Source organism: Odontesthes bonariensis, chromosome 5, assembly GCF_027942865.1.
Source record: "Odontesthes bonariensis isolate fOdoBon6 chromosome 5, fOdoBon6.hap1, whole genome shotgun sequence".
NCBI classification, from domain to species: domain Eukaryota; kingdom Metazoa; phylum Chordata; class Actinopteri; order Atheriniformes; family Atherinopsidae; genus Odontesthes; species Odontesthes bonariensis.
The window spans coordinates 41446618-41467789 of record NC_134510.1 but is presented as its reverse complement, the minus strand read 5'-3'; the positions used below and the strand labels follow the sequence as shown (position 1 = coordinate 41467789).

At 48.3% G+C, this 21172-nt stretch overlaps 1 protein-coding gene across 2 annotated transcripts; it reads left to right on the top strand.

Moving 5' to 3' along the window:
- Positions 1-4571: 4571 nt before the first annotated feature.
- dek (DEK proto-oncogene) lies at positions 4572-19601 on the top strand. Of its 2 annotated transcripts, none has more exons than XM_075466405.1 (12): positions 4572-4669; positions 6608-6751; positions 8891-8989; positions 9086-9195; positions 10011-10105; positions 10185-10314; positions 10393-10737; positions 12081-12227; positions 12308-12380; positions 18399-18538; positions 18616-18684; positions 19197-19601. In XM_075466405.1, exons 2-12 carry the CDS (start codon positions 6634-6636, stop codon positions 19206-19208), a joined length of 1338 nt encoding a protein of 445 aa, XP_075322520.1. In that variant the 5' UTR covers positions 4572-4669; positions 6608-6633; the 3' UTR covers positions 19209-19601. The 2 variants fall into 2 exon arrangements, with proteins under 2 accessions (XP_075322520.1, XP_075322519.1); XM_075466404.1 differs by having other exon boundaries at positions 18396-18538.
- The last annotated feature ends 1571 nt before the right edge of the window (positions 19602-21172 follow it).

Sequence of the window (21172 nt, the reverse complement as noted above, 5' to 3'; positions counted from 1 at the left end):
CTACATGCTGCATGCTGCATACTGCATGCTGCATACTGCATACTGCATACTACATACTGCATACTGCATACTGCATACTACATACTGCATACTACATACTGCATACTGCATACTACATACTGCATACTACATACTACATACTTCCATACTACATGCTGCATGCTGCATACTGCATGCTGCATACTACATACTACATACTGCACGCTGCATACTGCATACTACATACTACATACTGCATACTGCATACTTTATACTACATACTGCATACTGCATGCTGCATACTGCATACTACATACTGCATACTGCATACTACATACTGCATACTGCATACTACATACTGCATACTACATACTACATACTGCACGCTGCATACTGCATACTGCATACTACATACTGCATACTATATACTGCATACTGCATACTTTATACTACATACTGCATACTACATCTGCATACTGCACGCTGCATACTACATACTGCATACTACATACTGCATACTGCATACTACATACTGAATACTACATACTGTATACTGCATACTACATACCACATACTACATACCGCATACTACATACTGCATACTGCATACTACATACTGCATACTACATACCGCATACTACATCTGCATACTGCACGCTGCATACTGCATACTGCATACTACATACTGAATACTACATACTGCATACTGCATACTACATACTGCATACTACATACTGCATACTGCATACTACATACTGCATACTACATACTGCATACTGCATACTACATACTGCATACTACATACTGCATACTGCATACTACATACTGCATACTACATACTACATACTGCATACTGCATACTACATACTGCATACTACATACTGCATACTACATACTACATACTGCATACTACATACTGCATACTGCATACTGCATACTACATACTGCATACTACATACTGCATACTGCATACTACATACTGCATACTACATACTGCATACTACATACTACATACTGCATACTACATACTGCATACTGCATACTACATACTGCATACTACATACTGCATACTGCATACTACATACTGCATACTGCATACTACATACTGCATACTACATACTACATACTGCATACTACATACTGCATACTGCATACTACATACTGCATACTACATACTACATACTGCATACTACATACTGCATACTACATACTGCATACTACATACTGCATACTACATACTGCATACTGCATACTGCATACTACATACTGCATACTACATACTGCATACTGCATACTACATACTACATACTGCATACTACATACTGCATACTGCATACTACATACTGCATACTACATACTGCATACTACATACTGCATACTGCATACTACATACTGCATACTACATACTGCATACTGCATACTACATACTGAATACTACATACTGTATACTGCATACTACATACTGCATACTACATACTGCATACTGCATACTACATACTGCATACTACATACTGCATACTACATACTGCATACTGCATACTACATACTGCATACTACATACTGCATACTGCATACTACATACTGCATACTACATACTGCATACTGCATACTACATACTACATACTGAATACTACATACTGTATACTGCATACTACATACTGCATACTACATACTACATACTGAATACTACATACTGTATACTGCATACTACATACTGTATACTGCATACTACATACTGCATACTACATACTGCATACTGCATACTACATACTGCATACTACATACTGCATACTGCATACTACATACTGCATACTACATACTGCATACTACATACTACATACTGAATACTACATACTGCACACTACATACTACATACTGAATACTACATACTGCATACTGCATACTACATACTGCATACTACATACTGCATACTACATACTGCATACTGCATACTACATACTGCATACTACATACTGCATACTACATACTGCATACTGCACGCTGCATACTACATACCGCATACTACATACCACATACTACATACCGCATCCTACATACTGCATACTACATACCGCATACTACATACTACATACTACATACTGCATACTGCATACTCATCGATCAGACAGTATGGAGAGCGTTTACCCACAATGCATTTCGCTCCTGCCCGAGCCGAAATCAGCCGGCCTGAAGCTGATTTCTCTTAAGCTCTAAACTCTGTAAACTTTAGCAACATTTGAAACATTTTCAGGAGAGAAAGTAGTCGTTTAGATCACCAACGTGTTGAAAACCTGACAAAATACCGGCTGTTTACCATTTTGTTCCCACGAATTCGGTGCTACTAAAGCTAGCCGCAGTGAGCTAACGCACTTCCGGTTATTTTCACCAAATAAAATACCCGTTGCCTTTTATCATAGGGAAAGCCATTACCATACAATTGGTGCTTTTGTTTTGAAAACAGGAAGTGAACCTACCCTCGTTGTAGCTAGCTTGAAACTGCCGTTTTGACAAGAAATGACGATCGGCGACGTCACGTTACGTTGCATCTTGGGTAGTTTGAGTATGAGTAGTAACCTCATGATGCATACCCAACATTTAGGAGAATCTAGTATGCATCCGGGAACTCCTCGCTCACTCAAACTCACATACTAACTCAGAAAGTTAGTAGGAGTAGTAGGAGAAGTATGCGGTTTGGAACACAGCCTACGAGAAGCCAGAGGAGGTAAACTTTAGATTGTTTGTAGCAGCAGGTTTCAGTTTGCAGAAGGTGAATAAAGAGTTTCATAAACTCATCTTTAGCCTCCACAGTTCAGATTTAAAAAGCTTCCTTTAACTTCAGAAATGGACTGAGGTACTAATCACCCCCCATACCAGCCTGCTGCTGCTCAGCAACAAGCTGCCTCTTAATCAAACTTTAGAAAAAGGAAAAAGCTGCTCCACTCTCTGCTCCCACAGCGCCACCATGTGGACACTCAGCACATGTTCAGTTGTTCTGCATCTCAGTAAAATGAGCTCTGAGGGGAATCTGAGCCTGGTGCAGAACTGGACCTGGATTCAACCAGCACAAAACTGTCTTTCAGGTCCACAAAGTCCTTAAAGGAACCATCATACAAACTGTTAATGACTTAAATAAAAAATAGATGAAAATATTTTCAATTCAGCCAATTCGATTCCAGTTCATTCTAATAAAATCCAATTCATTAAAGGGGAACTCCGGGGCATTTGAAGCGTGTTTCCATTGCTAGAGGTTGTCAAATACTGCTAGTAGGACACAGAGAGGTCCAGATCTGTGCTCCCTGTGTGAAGATCGCTCTGTCCGCACAGCATGTCATGCGAGGCTAATACGTGGTGGCTAAGGGGCAAGCGCTAACCCTTCCACGTAAAACAACAACTTGCACACTGCAGAAACGTCACACCACTTTATAAACCATCCGACAATAAAGTCACAAGCCTTACCATCAAAACCATATGCATGGTTCTCACATTACTGGCATGGGGACGTTACAAAACAACTTTATAAACAGCATGTCACTCACCGGCTAGTTGTACGCTCGCGCATGTGAAAGCCCAAAAGAGTCGATGGAGAATAATCCCATATACAAAACAATTATATTCTCTAGAAAAACTGCGTTCAAGTATTTAAAACATTACAACAATATTACTGGGCATGTATTGTTGTAATGTTTTAAATACTTGAACGCAGTTTTTCTAGAGAATATAATTGTTTTGTATATGGGATTATCCTCCTTCGACTCTTCTGGGCTTTCACATGCGCGAGCCTACAACCAGCCGGTGAGTTACATGCTGTTTATAAAGTTGTTTTGTAACGTCCCCATGCCAGTAATGTGAGAACCATGCATATGGTTTTGATGGTAAGGCTTGTGACTTTATTGTCGGATGGTTTATAAAGTGGTGTGACGTTTCTGCAGTGTGCAAGTTGTTGTTTTACGTGGAAGGGTTAGCGCTTGCCCCTTAGCCACCACGTATTAGCCTCGCATGACAGGGTGTGCGGACAGAGCGATCTTCACACAGGGAGCGCAGATACGCATCTCTCTGTGTCCTACTGGCAGTATTTGACAACCTCTAGCAATGGAAACACGCTTCAAATGCCCCGGAGTTCCGCTTTAAGTTCCAAATGAGTCCAAGAAACAAACAAATTTCATCTAAACTTATTTTCAGTTCAATCCCACCCTGAGCACACTTTCTTTCTTATTCATTGTTTTATTTATTTTTCTTTCTACTTGATCTGTGTTATAAATAAATTAATTTATTTTCCAATCTGCTGTATCTGTGTTATAAATTCATTTATTTATTTTTCTATCTGCTGTGTCTGTGTTATAAATTAATTTATTTTCCAATCTGCTGTATCTGTGAACAGATTATAGATTGTATATATATATGTATGTATGTATAAATGTGTATTGATTCTTTCTTGCGGTGAGACTCCTGTTGTTTCTCCGCTCAGACAGTAGGGGGCGGTAATGAAACATTAAAGGCGTTTGAGCTCTGTCTATGTTTGAGCTGCTAATTTAGAAAACAGAAACACGTTTTACGTCATCGGTTCTTGTCCAATCAGTGAACTAGCCACTGTATTAGTCCCCGCCCCTACGAGAAACCGCCATCATGAAATCAAAAACAAGAAAGTGACAGATGAGCGGCGGCTTGGTTCACTCAGGTTCTTCTTAACCAGGTAAACTTTGAGATGTCCGTTAAAAATGCGTCAGCCGATTGGGGCTCGCGCTGTTCGGTCACCTGTGCGCGCGGTTTGTTCGCTCTGCTTCCGGTCACAGAGGCCGTTAAATAAGCTAAAGGCTAAGCTAAATAAGCGCTCAGCGGAGCATCTTGGAGCCGCCGTCCATGCTAGCTGCGGCGGCTAGCTGTCCGCAGCGCTTCCCGCTGGTCAAACTTAACGGCCGGTCAGTTTTTTTAAACTCAGCTGTTAACTAGGTAGAACCCGTTAACTAACCACCAGGCACCGCGGTGACGTATGAGTGAGCGCTGACGTGTTGAGTTTGGCGCTCAGTCCGTTAGCGGGCTAACTTCTTCTTCTTCTTCTTCTTCTTGTAATTTATTGGCGGTTAGCATCCGTAATGTTGCATTATCGCCACCAACGGTACAATTATGTAACTGCGGGTATGGAGCGTCGACGAAGGAGTGATAAAATAGAATAAATAGAAAAAATAATAAACAATTCACTAAATAAAAAAAAAAAGAACTAAATCCTTTCAAAAAGTCCTGTAGTCTTTAAGAAATTAAACACAAATCTCCAAGCTGAGTGCACAGAAAAGGAAAGTAGTCCCTCAGGAGAGAGCCTGGTCTCCCCCAGTTCTCTGACCTCTAGCAGAATACCTTTCTATGCTGTACGCTTGGCATTCTAACAAAACATGACGGACAGTAGCGGGCTAACTTACCGGCTAACAGGTTTTAAAGCTCAAGTTTCCGCACGCCAATCCGCGTGCACGTTTATCGTGACGGAGCGCGGACGTTAAGAGCGGGTGACGTCAGAATAAAAAGGATGAACCTCTGTTTAAAAACTGCAGCTCCATCAGCACATACAGCAGAAAGAAGTCTCTGCGTTGAAGAATCATCTGTTTTAAGAGATTAGAGACACTACAGGTGAATAGGGTAATATTTTAAAATGCTAAATATCACCATGAAACTTCCTCAGTTGATTACTTATACAAGTATGGAAAAAAAATTGTTACAAGTTTTAGAAATTTGTATGTTTAATTATGCAAATGATGCATCATCTCATTAAATATGCGCACATTTGAATATATTTCCGTAAGATAGATCTGAACTTATGATAGCCAGGTGCACAATTCTTTTTTCATTTTGTTTACACACAAAATGAAAAGAAAATTATGGAGGGATTTCAGGATATCTGCTTTAATTTCATAGGAAATCAAAATTATACTGCCCATAGCCTGAAAAACATCGATTTTCGCCATATTTTTTTATTATAATGTCCCATAAATCAGGCCAGGAATGATTTATCAACAAATCCTTCTGTAAATATCTTCAGAATACTGCTAAGTGTATAACTGGAAAGTTTGGTGTTAGTAGGTGCTCCATAGTCTGAGATATTGATACTGGAAAAATACAAAAAACTGATTTTGAGAAAAAGGCATTTAAAGATTTAAATAGGGGGAATTCATTTTGGTAAATTTGGGCGAAACGTACTGCTGCGATTAAACAAAATGTGATGAAATAAACATTTTAATTTATGTTTTGAAATAACACATGTTGAAGGAGTAGACTGGCCCAAAATCTAAAAACTGACCACTGCATGAAATCCCTGTTTTAGCCCGCCGTGTCTCGCCTTAACGGTAACTTACTGTCGCACTCCACGAACCATCGGAGGCTCAGCTGCGGTTCTGCAGGCGTCTGAAAGTGAAAACTAAATCCTCCAGTTCTTTGTTCAGGGTTCCATCTCCAGTGAAATAAAACATCTGTAATGTCTTCATGCTTCAGGGTCCAGAAGCTCCGACACTGATGCCGGAGTTCACCTGATGATGCCTTAAATTAAAACTTTTTAGAATAAGGACGTCGGTACAGCCCAGAGATAAAGTCATTCATCAAACACTCACATTTTTAATTTAAGTTGTTTGAATAACCCTGCCGGCAGGATCGAGTGACGGCGGCTGCGCAGGCATGAGTGACGTGGAAGCGATGGACAGCTCTGCGGTGTCCGAGGAGGAAGTGGAGGACCAGCAGGAGGCGGCGCGGGGAGACGGGGCGGGTCAGAACCGAAGCAGCTCCAAAATATCTGGTAACAACGTTAGAGTTAACTGAGTTAACTGTCCAGAGTTAACTGTCCAGAGTTAACTGTCCAGAGTTAACTGTTCAGAGTTAACTGTTCAGAGTTAACTGTTGTGAGTTAACTGTTGTGAGTTAACTGTTGTGAGTTAACTGTTCAGAGTTAACTGTCGTGAGTTAACTGTCGTGAGTTAACTGTCCAGAGTTAACTGCTCAGAGTTAACTGCTGAGTTAACTGTCCAGAGTTAACTGCTCAGAGTTAACTGTTGTTAGTTAACTGTTGTTAGTTAACTGTTGTTAGTTAACTGTCCAGAGTTAACTGTCCAGAGTTAACTGCTCAGAGTTAACTGTTGTGAGTTAACTGTCCAGAGTTAACTGTTGTGAGTTAACTGTTCAGAGTTAACTGCTCAGAGTTAACTGTCCAGCGTTAACTGCTGAGTTAACTGTTCAGAGTAAACTGCTCAGAGTTAACTGTTGTTAGTTAACTGTCCAGAGTTAACTGCTGAGTTAACTGTCCAGAGTTAACTGCTCAGAGTTAACTGCTCAGAGTTAACTGCTCAGAGTTAACTGCTGTTAGTTAACTGTTGTTAGTTAACTGCTGAGTTAACTGCTCAGAGTTAACTGTTGTGAGTTAACTGTTGTGAGTTAACTGTTGTGAGTTAACTGTCCAGAGTTAACTGTTGTGAGTTAACTGTTCAGAGTTAACTGCTCAGAGTTAACTGTTGTTAGTTAACTGTCCAGAGTTAACTGTCCAGAGTTAACTGCTCAGAGTTAACTGCTCAGAGTTAACTGCTGTTAGTTAACTGTTGTTAGTTAACTGCTGAGTTAACTGCTCAGAGTTAACTGTTGTGAGTTAACTGTTCAGAGTTAACTGCTCAGAGTTAACTGTTGTTAGTTAACTGTTCAGAGTTAGCTGTTCAGAGTTAACTGTTGTTAGTTAACTGTTCAGAGTTAACTGTTGTTAGTTAACTGCTCAGAGTTAACTGTTGTGAGTTAACTGTTGTGAGTTAACTGCTCAGAGTTAACTGTTGTGAGTTAACTGTTGTGAGTTAACTGTTGTGAGTTAACTGTTCAGAGTTAACTGCTCAGAGTTAACTGTTGTTAGTTAACTGTTCAGAGTTAGCTGTTCAGAGTTAACTGTTCAGAGTTAACTGTTGTTAGTTAACTGCTCAGAGTTAGCTGTTCAGAGTTAACTGTTCAGAGTTAACTGTTGTTAGTTAACTGCTCAGAGTTAACTGTTGTGAGTTAACTGTCCAGAGTTAACTGTTGTGAGTTAACTGTTCAGAGTTAACTGCTCAGAGTTAACTGTTGTTAGTTAACTGTTCAGAGTTAGCTGTTCAGAGTTAACTGTTCAGAGTTAACTGTTGTTAGTTAACTGCTCAGAGTTAACTGTTGTGAGTTAACTGTCCAGAGTTAACTGTTGTGAGTTAACTGTTCAGAGTTAACTGCTCAGAGTTAACTGTTGTTAGTTAACTGTTCAGAGTTAGCTGTTCAGAGTTAACTGTTCAGAGTTAACTGTTGTTAGTTAACTGCTCAGAGTTAACTGTTGTGAGTTAACTGTTGTGAGTTAACTGCTCAGAGTTAACTGTTGTGAGTTAACTGTTGTGAGTTAACTGCTCAGAGTTAACTGTTGTGAGTTAACTGTTCAGAGTTAACTGCTCAGAGTTAACTGTTCAGAGTTAACTGTTGTTAGTTAACTGCTCAGAGTTAGCTGTTCAGAGTTAACTGTTCAGAGTTAACTGTTGTTAGTTAACTGCTCAGAGTTAACTGTCCAGAGTTAACTGTTGTGAGTTAACTGTCCAGAGTTAACTGCTCAGAGTTAACTGTTGTGAGTTAACTGTTCAGAGTTAACTGCTCAGAGTTAACTGTTGTTAGTTAACTGTTCAGAGTTAGCTGTTCAGAGTTAACTGTTCAGAGTTAACTGTTGTTAGTTAACTGCTCAGAGTTAGCTGTTCAGAGTTAACTGCTCAGAGTTAACTGTTGTGAGTTAACTGTTGTGAGTTAACTGTTGTGAGTTAACTGCTCAGAGTTAACTGCTCAGAGTTAACTGTTGTGAGTTAACTGCTCAGAGTTAACTGCTCAGAGTTAACTGCTGAGTTAACTCTTCTGTCCACCGGCCGGGGGCTGACCGATGTCTGACCTGTTGTTGCAGCTGTGGGGGGAATCATCGAGGGAAAGCGGGCCAAGAAGACGGTGGAGCGGCTCGACTTCCAGGCGCCGAAGCAGAAGGAGAAGCTTAAGTTTGGAGATGGTAACCGATGAATACGTGACTTTGTTCTGTTCTGTGTCCGCTGTCGGACCGTCCGGTGAACAGAACCTGACGGCTTGTTTGGTTCCTTATTTTCAGGCACCGGGGATAAGTTGGGAGAAATTCCTCGCACCGGCTACCAGATCACCAGGATGAAGCCGGCCGACCTGAAGCCTCTGCACACCATCCTGTTCGACCGGCCGGGGAAGGTCAGTAGCTCAGAGCTGAGAGATAAACCAGTCAGATAAATCCTGTCAGGATTCAACCGGATTCAGGAGAAATCAGACGGATCACTGACGGCGTTTATTTCTCACCTCAAACGTGCAGAAGCTAAAAGTTCGAACAAAAAACTGCAAATAAAATGAATACGAAAGTAGGACAAACTCAACGTTGAAGTCGACTTTGAAAGTGGTATTTTTGATGGTGGTTAACGCTCTGAGGTGTCTGGCCACAGATGGTTCCTCTGGGTTTTCAGTGTTTACCTTCAGCTTCTGTTAAACTTTAGTTTTCAGTGTTTGTGCAGAAACATCAGGACGTTGTTACCGTGTCAGACCAGCAGAGGGCGCCGCCCACCGCAGAATCCCTGCCAGCTGTTGACTTTTAAACCTGAATGTCTCGTTATATGTGTCTGTTGGTGTTCTGACTTCCTGTTTCTGCCACATCTGTCCTGCTCTCCTCCACATCTGTCCTGCTCTCCTCCACATCTGTCCTGCTCTCCTCCACATCTGTCCTGCTCTCTCCGCATCTGTCCTGCTCTCTCCACATCTGTCCTGCTCTCCTCCACATCTGTCCTGCTCTCTCCACATCTGTCCTGCTCTCCTCCACATCTGTCCTGCTCTCTCCACATCTGTCCTGCTCTCTCCACATCTGTCCTGCTCTCCTCCACATCTGTCCTGCTCTCTCCACATCTGTCCTGCTCTCTCCACATCTGTCCTGCTCTCCTCCACATCTGTCCTGCTCTCTCCACATCTGTCCTGCTCTCTCCACATCTGTCCTGCTCTCTCCACATCTGTCCTGCTCTCAGATGGCCACCATAAAGAAGAACCTGCGCCTGTTTAACGGCTTCCCGTTCGACGCTGACAGCGAGCAGTTCAGCAGGAAACGGGAGAAGCTTCTGAAGTAGGTTTCAGCTCAGAGACGCTCACAGCGTTTAATGAACCCGTTCAGTTCAACTCAAACATCTCATCCTGAAACGCAGGAGTTCACACCTGACCAACAGCAAGCTGAAGGTTCTCTGCACGGTTCTGGATCTGGAGAAGAAGGGAACCCACTCGGACCTGATCGACAGGATCCTCAGCTTCCTCATCGCACCGAAGAACAGCGGCAAGGTGAGCCGCGGCGTCCGCTGAGATTCTTTATCTGCCTGTTTCAAACCGTCTGAGCCTGAGAGTTCCGTCCTCCCGCAGCGCGTTCCCGTGAAGAAGAAGAAGAAATCCAAGAAGAAGCTGACCGGCGACGACTCAAAGGCCAAGAGCACGAAGAAGAAGAAACCCGCGGCCAGGAGCTCCTCGTCCAGCCCCAAAAAGTCCAAAACGGGAAGCAAGTCCAAGGCCATCGTCATGGACTCCAGCAGCGACGAGGACGAGGAGGAGGAGGAGGACGAGAAGGTGGGAGCTTCAGCCGAGGTGGAGGAATCAGACACCGAGGGGAAGACGTCGGAGAAGGAGGAGGAGGAGGGGCGCTCCGACGGGTCCGAGGAGGAGGAGGAGTCTGAGGAGGAGGAAGAAGAAGAAGAAGAGGAGTCTGAGGAGGTGAGCTCAGCCGCTCATTCATTTGTTTTTGTGTTAGAAACCAGCACGCGCGAAACTACCAGGGTGGCACGGGGCGGCTGCCACCCCAGTCAAAAAATACCAACTGATGATTTATTGGATAATTATTAGTAATATCGTTTTAAGATCAAATCAAATGCAAAACAAGTTGTGGCATTTCATATCATTGTAGTTCTATGAACCGTTCTTAAAAAGTCTGCTGGTTGGCGTTAGCTAGTACGCTAATTTCTAAATCATTCCTATGGCTTGATTTTGCTTTCATTAGCCGCTTTCGAACAGAGTAGTTATAAGAATGCAGTTATCAGAACTGTCCTACCCGAACTCCGTTCTGATAACTGTCCTTCCCCAGCGGAACTGTTTCAGTCTGCATTCGCACATGAGTCGGGACTGATGCGCCGCGCGCAGCCGTCTGCTTCAGTGACGTGTTACGTTAGCCGTTTAGCGCCACATTCAACAACAAAACAAAACAAAACCCGGTAAAAGTAAGGAGAGTAGAAAAAACACCACAAAGAAGCTAATATGGAGAGCGGGGAGGCCACCGTGTTCATGGTCTGCATGATGGTGATATTAATCATGGACGCTCGCATCAGGCGTCTAATATCGAGGCTGGAAGAGCTCACAGAGAGAGTCAGGAGACGATACCTTTTTTATTTCATGAAGGAAGAAAGGAGAGCAGAGCGCCGCAGACAAATGAGACCAGTGTAAGTTTAACTTATTAAACACCCGCCGGTTGTGTCTGTGTCTATGAGGAAACATTTCAGCCGTGATAGCATGACATGGGGCGTAGCTACCGACCACCACACACCTCCGTTAGGTGTGTTCTATAGAACCATGAAAAGACCCGACCTCGGAGAAGGAGCTAAATAGTTATAGGAACTGAGGGAGAAAGCCCCGAGTTCCTGTATGTCCGAACACGGGAGAAAACGGCCCCGCGGATTAAAAGGTTATTAGAACTGCCAAAGGTTCCTACAGTCCGAAAGCGGTTAAAGTGCCTCAGATTGAGTCGATTGAATTAACAATCCCCCCCCCCCCCCCCCCCCCCAGAAGGCCTGCTTGGGATGAGCAACAATTCTGCTGCTACAATAATCCAAAGGGAAACGCTGTTTTAATATACTAAAAAGTGGAATGCTCATGTATGTAGACCAAATATTGAATTTATCACACTTGGGTGTTGAAAAAACTATTTTATATGGGTTCATATAAAGTACAAAGGAAGATGGGCTTCCTAAAATAATTGCCACCCTACAATATATGCCTGCCACCCCATGTATAAATCTCTAGAATCGCCACTGGAAACCAGATGTTTGAAACTGTGTGTGTGTTAGTCCTCCAAACCGAAGTCAGGCCGAGGGAAGAAGAAGACGCCGGCGAAGAGACGGCGGACACCAGCGAAGAAGACGGGGCCTCCTAAGAAGAGGGCGAAGAAGGACGCTTCGGACGAGTCTGACGGCGACAGCGAAGCTGAGGAGAAGGTAGAGAAGAAGCCTCGATGTGGGGTTAGGGTTCAGATCCAGCAGGAAGCTCTGACCTCATCGGTTCTGTTGCTTTTCAGCCCAAGAAGAAGAAACCTGCCGCCAAAACAAAGAAGGCCGACAGCAGCAGCAACAGAAACAACACCAACACAGGTGAGAAAACCTGAGCCTCAGAAACTGAGCCTTCATCACTCTGAGGGTTCCCCTGACGAACCATCGGTTCCTCTAACGGTTCCTCTGACGGTTCCTCTGACGGTTCCTCTGTTGGTTCCCCTGACGAACCATCGGTTCCTCTGTTGGTTCCTCTGACGGTTCCCCTGACGAACCATCGGCTCCTCTGTTGGTTCCCCTGTTGGTTCCTCTGATGGTTCCTCTGACGGTTCCCCTGACGAACCATCGGCTCCTCTGTTGGTTCCCCTGTTGGTTCCTCTGTTGGTTCCCCTGATGGTTCCCCTGTTGGTTCCTCTGATGGTTCCTCTGTTGGTTCCCCTGTTGGTTCCTCTGTTGGTTCCTCTGTTGGTTCCCCTGATGGTTCCCCTGTTAGTTCCTCTGATGGTTCCCCTGATGGTTCCCCTGTTGGTTCCTCTGATGGTTCCTCTGACGGTTCCCCTGATGGTTCCCCTGTTGGTTCCTCTGTTGGTTCCCCTGATGGTTCCTCTGTTGGTTCCTCTGATGGTTCCCCTGTTGGTTCCTCTGATGGTTCCCCTGATGGTTCCCCTGATGGTTCCCTTGATGGTTCCTCTGTTGGTTCCTCTGATGGTTCCCCTGATGGTTCCTCTGATGGTTCCCCTGTTGGTTCCTCTGTTGGTTCCTCTGATGGTTCCCCTGATGGTTCCTCTGATGGTTCCTCTGATGGTTCCTCTGACGGTTCCCCTGTTGGTTCCTCTGTTGGTTCCTCTGATGGTTCCCCTGTTGGTTCCTCTGATGGTTCCCCTGATGGTTCCCCTGATGGTTCCTCTGATGGTTCCCCTGATGGTTCCTCTGTTGGTTCCCCTGATGGTTCCTCTGATGGTTCCCCTGATGGTTCCTCTGATGGTTCCTCTGTTGGTTCCCCTGTTGGTTCCTCTGTTGGTTCCTCTGATGGTTCCCCTGATGGTTCCTCTGTTGGTTCCTCTGTTGGTTCCCCTGATGGTTCCTCTGTTGGTTCCCCTGACGAACCATCGGCTCCTCTGTTGGTTCCTCTGTTGGTTCCCCTGATGGTTCCTCTGTTGGTTCCCCTGACGAACCATCGGCTCCTCTGTTGGTTCCTCTGTTGGTTCCTCTGTTGGTTCCCCTGATGGTTCCCCTGTTGGTTCCTCTGGCGGTTCCTCTGTTGGTTCCCCTGTTGGTTCCTCTGGCGGTTCCTCTGTTGGTTCCTCTGGCGGTTCCTCTGTTGGTTCCCCTGATGGTTCCCCTGATGGTTCCTCTGATGGTTCCCCTGTTGGTTCCCCTGATGGTTCCTCAGATGGTTCTTCTGTTGGTTCCTCTGATGGTTCCCCTGTTGGTTCCCCTGATGGTTCCCCTGATGGTTCCCCTGTTGGTTCCCCTGTTGGTTCCTCTGTTGGTTCCTCTGATGGTTCCCCTGATGGTTCCTCTGACGAACCATCGGTTCCTCTGGTGGTTCCTCTGGTGGTTCCTCTGACGGTTCCTCTGACGAACCATCGGTTCCTCTGGTGGTTCCTCTGACGAACCATCGGTTCCTCTGTTGGTTCCCCTGATGGTTCCCCCGATGGTTCCTCTGATGGTTCTTCTGTTGGTTCCCCTGTTGGTTCCTCTGATGGTTCCTCTGATGGTTCTTCTGTTGGTTCCCCTGTTGGTTCCCCTGATGGTTCCTCTGATGGTTCTTCTGTTGGATCCCCTGTTGGTTCCTCTGATGGTTCCCCTGATGGTTCCCCTGATGGTTCCTCTGACGAACCATCGGTTCCTCTGGTGGTTCCTCTGACGAACCATCGGTTCCTCTGTTGGTTCCCCTGATGGTTCCCCCGATGGTTCCTCTGATGGTTCTTCTGTTGGTTCCCCTGTTGGTTCCTCTGATGGTTCCTCTGTTGGTTCCTCTGATGGTTCCCCTGTTGGTTCCCCCGATGGTTCCTCTGATGGTTCCCCTGTTGGTTCCCCTGATGGTTCTTTTGTTGGTTCCCCTGTTGGTTCCTCTGATGGTTCCCCTTTTGGTTCCCCTTTTGGTTCCCCTGATGGTTCCTCTGATGGTTCCTCTGTTGGTTCCCGTGTTGGTTCCCCCAATGGTTCCTCGGATGGTTCTTCTGTTGGTTCCCCTGTTGGTTCCTCTGATGGTTCCTCTGATGGTTCCTCTGTTGGTTCCCCTGTTGGTTCCCCCAATGGTTCCTCTGATGGTTCTTCTGTTGGTTCCCCTGTTGGTTCCTCTGATGGTTCCTCTGATGGTTCCTCTGATGGTTCCCCTGTTGGTTCCTCTGATGGTTCTTCTGTTGGTTCCCCTGTTGGTTCCTCTGACGGTTCCTCTGACGAACCATCGGTTCCTCTGATGGTTCCTCTATTGGTTCTCCTGTTGGTTCCCCCGATGGTTCCTCTGATGGTTCTTCTGTTGGTTCCCCTGTTGGTTCCCCCGATGGTTCCTCTGATGGTTCTTCTGTTGGTTCCCCTGTTGGTTCCCCCGATGGTTCCTCTGATGGTTCTTCTGTTGGTTCCTCTGTTGGTTCCCCTGATGGTTCCTCTGTTGGTTCCTCTGATGGTTCTTCTGTTGGTTCCTCTGTTGGTTCCCCTGATGGTTCCTCTGATGGTTCCTCTGTTGGTTCCCCTGTTGGTTCCCCCGATGGTTCCTCTGATGGTTCTTCTGTTGGTTCCCCTGTTGGTTCCTCTGATGGTTCCTCTGATGGTTCTTCTGTTGGTTCCCCTGTTGGTTCCTCTGATGGTTCTTCTGTTGGTTCCCCTGATGGTTCCTCTGATGGTTCTTCTGTTGGTTCCCCTGATGGTTCCTCTGTTGGTTCCCCTGATGGTTCCCCTGTTGGTTCCCCTGATGGTTCCCCTGATGGTTCCTCTGATGGTTCCCCTTTTGTTCCCCTGATGGTTCCTCTGTTGGTTCCCCCGATGGTTCCTCTGATGGTTCCCCTGATGGTTCCCCTGATGGTTCCTCTGATGGTTCCTCTGTTGGTTCCCCTGTTGGTTCCCCCAATGGTTCCTCTGATGGTTCTTCTGTTGGTTCCCCTGTTGGTTCCTCTGATGGTTCCTCTGATGGTTCTTCTGTTGGTTCCCCTGTTGGTTCCTCTGATGGTTCCTCTGTTGGTTCCCCTGTTGGTTCCCCCAATGGTTCCTCTGATGGTTCTTCTGTTGGTTCCCCTGTTGGTTCCTCTGATGGTTCCTCTGATGGTTCCTCTGATGGTTCCCCTGTTGGTTCCTCTGATGGTTCCTCTGTTGGTTCCTCTGACGGTTCCTCTGACGAACCATCGGTTCCTCTGACGAACCATCGGTTCCTCTGATGGTTCCTCTATTGGTTCTCCCGTTGGTTCCCCCGATGGTTCCTCTGATGGTTCCTCTGATGGTTCTTCTGTTGGTTCCCCTGTTGGTTCCCCTGATGGTCCCTCTGATGGTTCTTCCGTTGGTTCCCCTGATGGTTCCTCTGTTGGTTCCCCTGTTGGTTCCCCCGATGGTTCCTCTGATGGTTCTTCTGTTGGTTCCCCTGTTGGTTCCTCTGATGGTTCTTCTGTTGGTTCCCCTGTTGGTTCCTCTGATGGTTCTTCTGTTGGTTCCCCTGATGGTTCCCCTGATGGTTCCTCTGATGGTTCTTCTGTTGGTTCCCCTGATGGTTCCTCTGATGGTTCTTCTGTTGGTTCCCCTGATGGTTCCTCTGTTGGTTCCCCTGATGGTTCCCCTGATGGTTCCTCTGATGGTTCCCCTGTTTGTTCCCCTGATGGTTCCTCTGTTGGTTCCCCCGATGGTTCCCCTGTTGGTTCCTCTGATGGTTCCCCTGATGGTTCCCCTGATGGTTCCTCTGATGGTTCCTCTGTTGGTTCCCCCGATGGTTCCCCTGATGGTTCCCCTGTTGGTTCCCCTGTTGGTTCCTCTGTTGGTTCCCCTGTTGGTTCCCCTGATGGTTCCTCTGTTGGTTCCCCTGATCGTTCCCCTGTTGGTTCCCCTGATGGTTCCCCTGATGGTTCCTCTGATGGTTCCCCTGTTTGTTCCCCTGATGGTTCCTCTGTTGGTTCCCCCGATGGTTCCTCTGATGGTTCCTCTGATGGTTCCCCTGATGGTTCCCCTGATGGTTCCTCTGTTGGTTCCCCTGTTGGTTCCCCCAATGGTTCCTCTGATGGTTCTTCTGTTGGTTCCCCTGTTGGTTCCTCTGATGGTTCCTCTGATGGTTCTTCTGTTGGTTCCCCTGTTGGTTCCTCTGATGGTTCCTCTGTTGGTTCCCCCAATGGTTCCTCTGATGGTTCTTCTGTTGGTTCCCCTGTTGGTTCCTCTGATGGTTCCTCTGATGGTTCTTCTGTTGGTTCCCCTGTTGGTTCCTCTGATGGTTCCTCTGTTGGTTCCCCCAATGGTTCCTCTGATGGTTCCTCTGTTGGTTCCCCTGTTGGTTCCTCTGATGGTTCCTCTGATGGTTCTTCTGTTGGTTCCCCTGTTGGTTCCTCTGTTGGTTCCTCTGACGGTTCCTCTGACGAACCATCGGTTCCTCTGTTGGTTCCCCTGATGGTTCCTCTGATGGTTCTTCTGTTGGTTCCCCTGATGGTTCCTCTGATGGTTCCCCTTTTGTTCCCCTGATGGTTCCTCTGATGGTTCCTCTGTTGGTTCCCCCGATGGTTCCCCTGATGGTTCCCCTGATGGTTCCTCTGATGGTTCCTCTGTTGGTTCCCCTGTTGGTTCCCCCAATGGTTCCTCTGATGGTTCTTCTGTTGGTTCCCCTGTTGGTTCCTCTGATGGTTCCTCTGATGGTTCCTCTGATGGTTCTTCTGTTGGTTCCCCTGTTGGTTCCTCTGATGGTTCCTCTGTTGGTTCCCCTGTTGGTTCCCCCAATGGTTCCTCTGATGGTTCTTCTGTTGGTTCCCCTGTTGGTTCCTCTGATGGTTCCCCTGTTAGTTCCTCTGTTGGTTCCTCTGACGGTTCCTCTGACGAACCATCGGTTCCTCTGATGGTTCCTCTATTGGTTCTCCCGTTGGTTCCCCCGATGGTTCCTCTGATGGTTCTTCTGTTGGTTCCCCTGTTGGTTCCCCTGATGGTCCCTCTGATGGTTCTTCTGTTGGTTCCCCTGATGGTTCCTCTGTTGGTTCCCCTGTTGGTTCCCCCGATGGTTCCTCTGATGGTTCTTCTGTTGGTTCCCCTGTTGGTTCCTCTGATGGTTCTTCTGTTGGTTCCCCTGTTGGTTCCTCTGTTGGTTCCCCTGATGGTTCCCCTGATGGTTCCTCTGATGGTTCTTCTGTTGGTTCCCCTGATGGTTCCTCTGATGGTTCTTCTGTTGGTTCCCCTGTTGGTTCCCCTGATGGTTCCTCTGTTGGTTCCCCTGATGGTTCCCCTGATGGTTCCTCTGATGGTTCCCCTGTTTGTTCCCCTGATGGTTCCTCTGTTGGTTCCCCCGATGGTTCCCCTGTTGGTTCCTCTGATGGTTCCCCTGATGGTTCCCCTGATGGTTCCTCTGATGGTTCCCCCGATGGTTCCCCTGTTGGTTCCCCTGTTGGTTCCTCTGTTGGTTCCCCTGTTGGTTCCCCTGATGGTTCCTCTGTTGGTTCCCCTGTTGGTTCCCCTGATGGTTCCCCTGTTGGTTCCCCTTTTGGTTCCTCTGTTGGTTCCCCTGTTGGTTCCCCTGTTGGTTCCCCTGATGGTTCCCCTGTTGGTTCCCCTGATGGTTCCCCTGTTGGTTCCCCTTTTGGTTCCTCTGTTGGTTCCCCTGATGGTTCCCCTGTTGGTTCCCCTTTTGGTTCCTCTGTTGGTTCCTCTGTTGGTTCCCCTGATGGTTCCTCTGTTGGTTCCCCTGATGATTCCTCTGTTGGTTCCTCTGTTGGTTCCTCTGTTGGTTCCCCTGATGATTCCTCTGTTGGTTCCCCTGATGATTCCTCTGTTGGTTCCCCTGATGGTTCCCCTGATGGTTCCTCTGTTGGTTCCCCTGACGGTTCCTCTGTTGGTTCCCCTGATGGTTCCTCTGTTGGTTCCCCTTTTGGTTCCTCTGTTGGTTCCCCTGATGGTTCCCCTGTGGGTTCCCCTGACGGTTCCTCTTCCTGTCTCCGGCAGCAGAGGACAGCTCGGATGAGGACGAGCCGCTCATCAACATGATAAAAAAAGCTCCGACGGACGAGCAGCTGAAGCAGACGCTGCAGCGGCTGCTGAAGGAGGCCAACCTGGAGGAGATGACCATGAAGCAGATCTGTCAGAGGGTACGCAGCGCGCCGCCGTGATGTCATCGGGCTGCCGTGGCGAGCTGTCTCACAGCAACTTCCTTTCTGTGTTTCAGGTGTTTGACACGTACCCGGAGCACGACCTGAGCAGCAGGAAGGACTTCATCAAACAGACGGTCAAATCTGTGAGTACCCAGCACGCACACGTGCACACACACACGGGCACACACACACGGGCACACACACACGGGCACACACACACGGGCACACACACAAGGGCACACACGTGCACACACACACGGACACAGACACGTGCACACACACACGGACACAGACACGTGCACACACACACACGGGCACACACACAAGGGCACACATGTGCGCACACACACGGACACAGACACGTGCACACACACACGGACACAGACACGTGCACACACACACACGGGCACACACACAAGGGCACACATGTGCGCACACACACGGACACAGACACGTGCACACACACACGGACACAGACACGTGCACACACACACAGGCACACACACAAGGGCACACATGTGCACGCACACACGGACACACACACAGACACGTGCACGTATGCATGCGCACGCAGGCACTGACTGTAGCTCAGATAAACACCGGTTCTGAGCCCCGGTTCCTTCGGGGGACTAACGTTTGTTCTTAATCTCCACAGCTCATCACATGAGGACCTGCAGAACGCCAGCAGGACAAACTTCTTCTTCTTGGTTTCTTGTCATGTTTGTTTCACACGAAGCTCTTTTTTAGGACTCGTTCTGACGACCTCAGCCGTTCATGAAGATCTGAGACGTCTGCGGTCCAAAGCAAAGGCCGAGAGTTCCTGAACCGGATGTTGGACCGTCAGAATGTTCTGAGTGTTCAAAGAAGGGTTCTCCAGTCCACGTGGAGCGGGTCAGAACCAGGAGAACTCATGTTTTATAGATTAGTGGATCTTTGCTTCAGACTCAGGACATTTTCATTTCTGTGTTCTGATCCGGTGACCCTACAAACTCTGTTTCTTTGTACTGTTCTGTTTCCAGTGATTAACTTTCTGATTAAAGTCGGACTTTTTTGGACAAAATTGTGTTGAAGTTGTTTAAAATGTGCAGAAACATTTCAGGTGGTTCCTTCCCCTCCTGAGGGCGGGTGGTTCCTTCCCCTCCTGAGGGCGGGTGGTTCCTTCCCCTCTTGTTGGGCGGGTGGTTCCTTCCCCTCCTGTTGGGCGGGTGGTTCCTTCCCCTCCTGTTGGGCGGGTGGTTCCTTCCCCTCTTGTTGGGCGGGTGGTTCCTTCCCCTCCTGTTGGGCGGGTGGTTCCTTCCCCTCTTGTTGGGCGGGTGGTTCCTTCCCCTCTTGTTGGGCGGGTGGTTCCTTCCCCTCCTGAGGGCGGGTGGTTCCTTCCCCTCCTGAGGGCGGGTGGTTCCTTCCCCTCCTGAGGGCGGGTGGTTCCTTCCCCTCCTGTTGGGCGGGTGGTTCCTTCCCCTCCTGTTGGGCGGGTGGTTCCTTCCCCTCCTGAGGGCGGGTGGTTCCTTCCCCTCCTGTTGGGCGGGTGGTTCCTTCCCCTCCTGAGGGCGGGTGGTTCCTTCCCCTCGTGTTGGGCGGGTGGTTCCTTCCCCTCCTGTTGGGCGGGTGGTTCCTTCCCCTCCTGAGGGCGGGTGGTTCCTTCCCCTCCTGAGGGCGGGTGGTTCCTTCCCCTCCTGTTGGGCGGGTGGTTCCTTCCCCTCCTGTTGGGCGGGTGGTTCCTTCCCCTCCTGAGGGCGGGTGGTTCCTTCCCCTCCTGTTGGGCGGGTGGTTCCTTCCCCTCCTGTTGGGCGGGTGGTTCCTTCCCCTCGTGTTGGGCGGGTGGTTCCTTCCCCTCCTGTTGGGCGGGTGGTTCCTTCCCCTCCTGTTGGGCGGGTGGTTCCTTCCCCTCCTGTTGGGCGGGTGGTTCCTTCCCCTCCTGAGGGCGGGTGGTTCCTTCCCCTCCTGAGGGCGGGTGGTTCCTTCCCCTCCTGTTGGGCGGGTGGTTCCTTCCCCTCCTGTTGGGCGGGTGGTTCCTTCCCCTCGTGTTGGGCGGGTGGTTCCTTCCCCTCGTGTTGGGCGGGTGGTTCCTTCCCCTCTTGTTGGGCGGGTGGTTCCTTCCCCTCCTGAGGGCGGGTGGTTCCTTCCCCTCCTGTTGGGCGGGTGGTTCCTTTCCCTCCTGTTGGGCGGGTGGTTCCTTCCCCTCCTGAGGGCAGGTGGTTCCTTCCCCTCCTGAGGGCGGGTGGTTCCTTCCCCTCCTGTTGGGCGGGTGGTTCCTTTCCCTCCTGTTGGGCGGGTGGTTCCTTCCCCTCGTGTTGGGCGGGTGGTTCCTTCCCCTCGTGTTGGGCGGGTGGTTCCTTCCCCTCCTGAGGGCGGGTGGTTCCTTCCCCTCCTGAGGGCAGGTGGTTCCTTCCCTTCCTGTTGGGCGGGTGGTTCCTTCCCCTCCTGAGGGCGGGTGGTTCCTTCCCCTCCTGTTGGGCGGGTGGTTCCTTTCCCTCCTGTTGGGCGGGTGGTTCCTTCCCCTCCTGTTGGGCGGGTGGTTCCTTCCCCTCCTGTTGGGCGGGTGGTTCCTTCCCCTCTTGAGGGCGGGTGGTTCCTTCCCCTCTTGTTGGGCGGGTGGTTCCTTCCCCTCCTGTTGGGCGGGTGGTTCCTTCC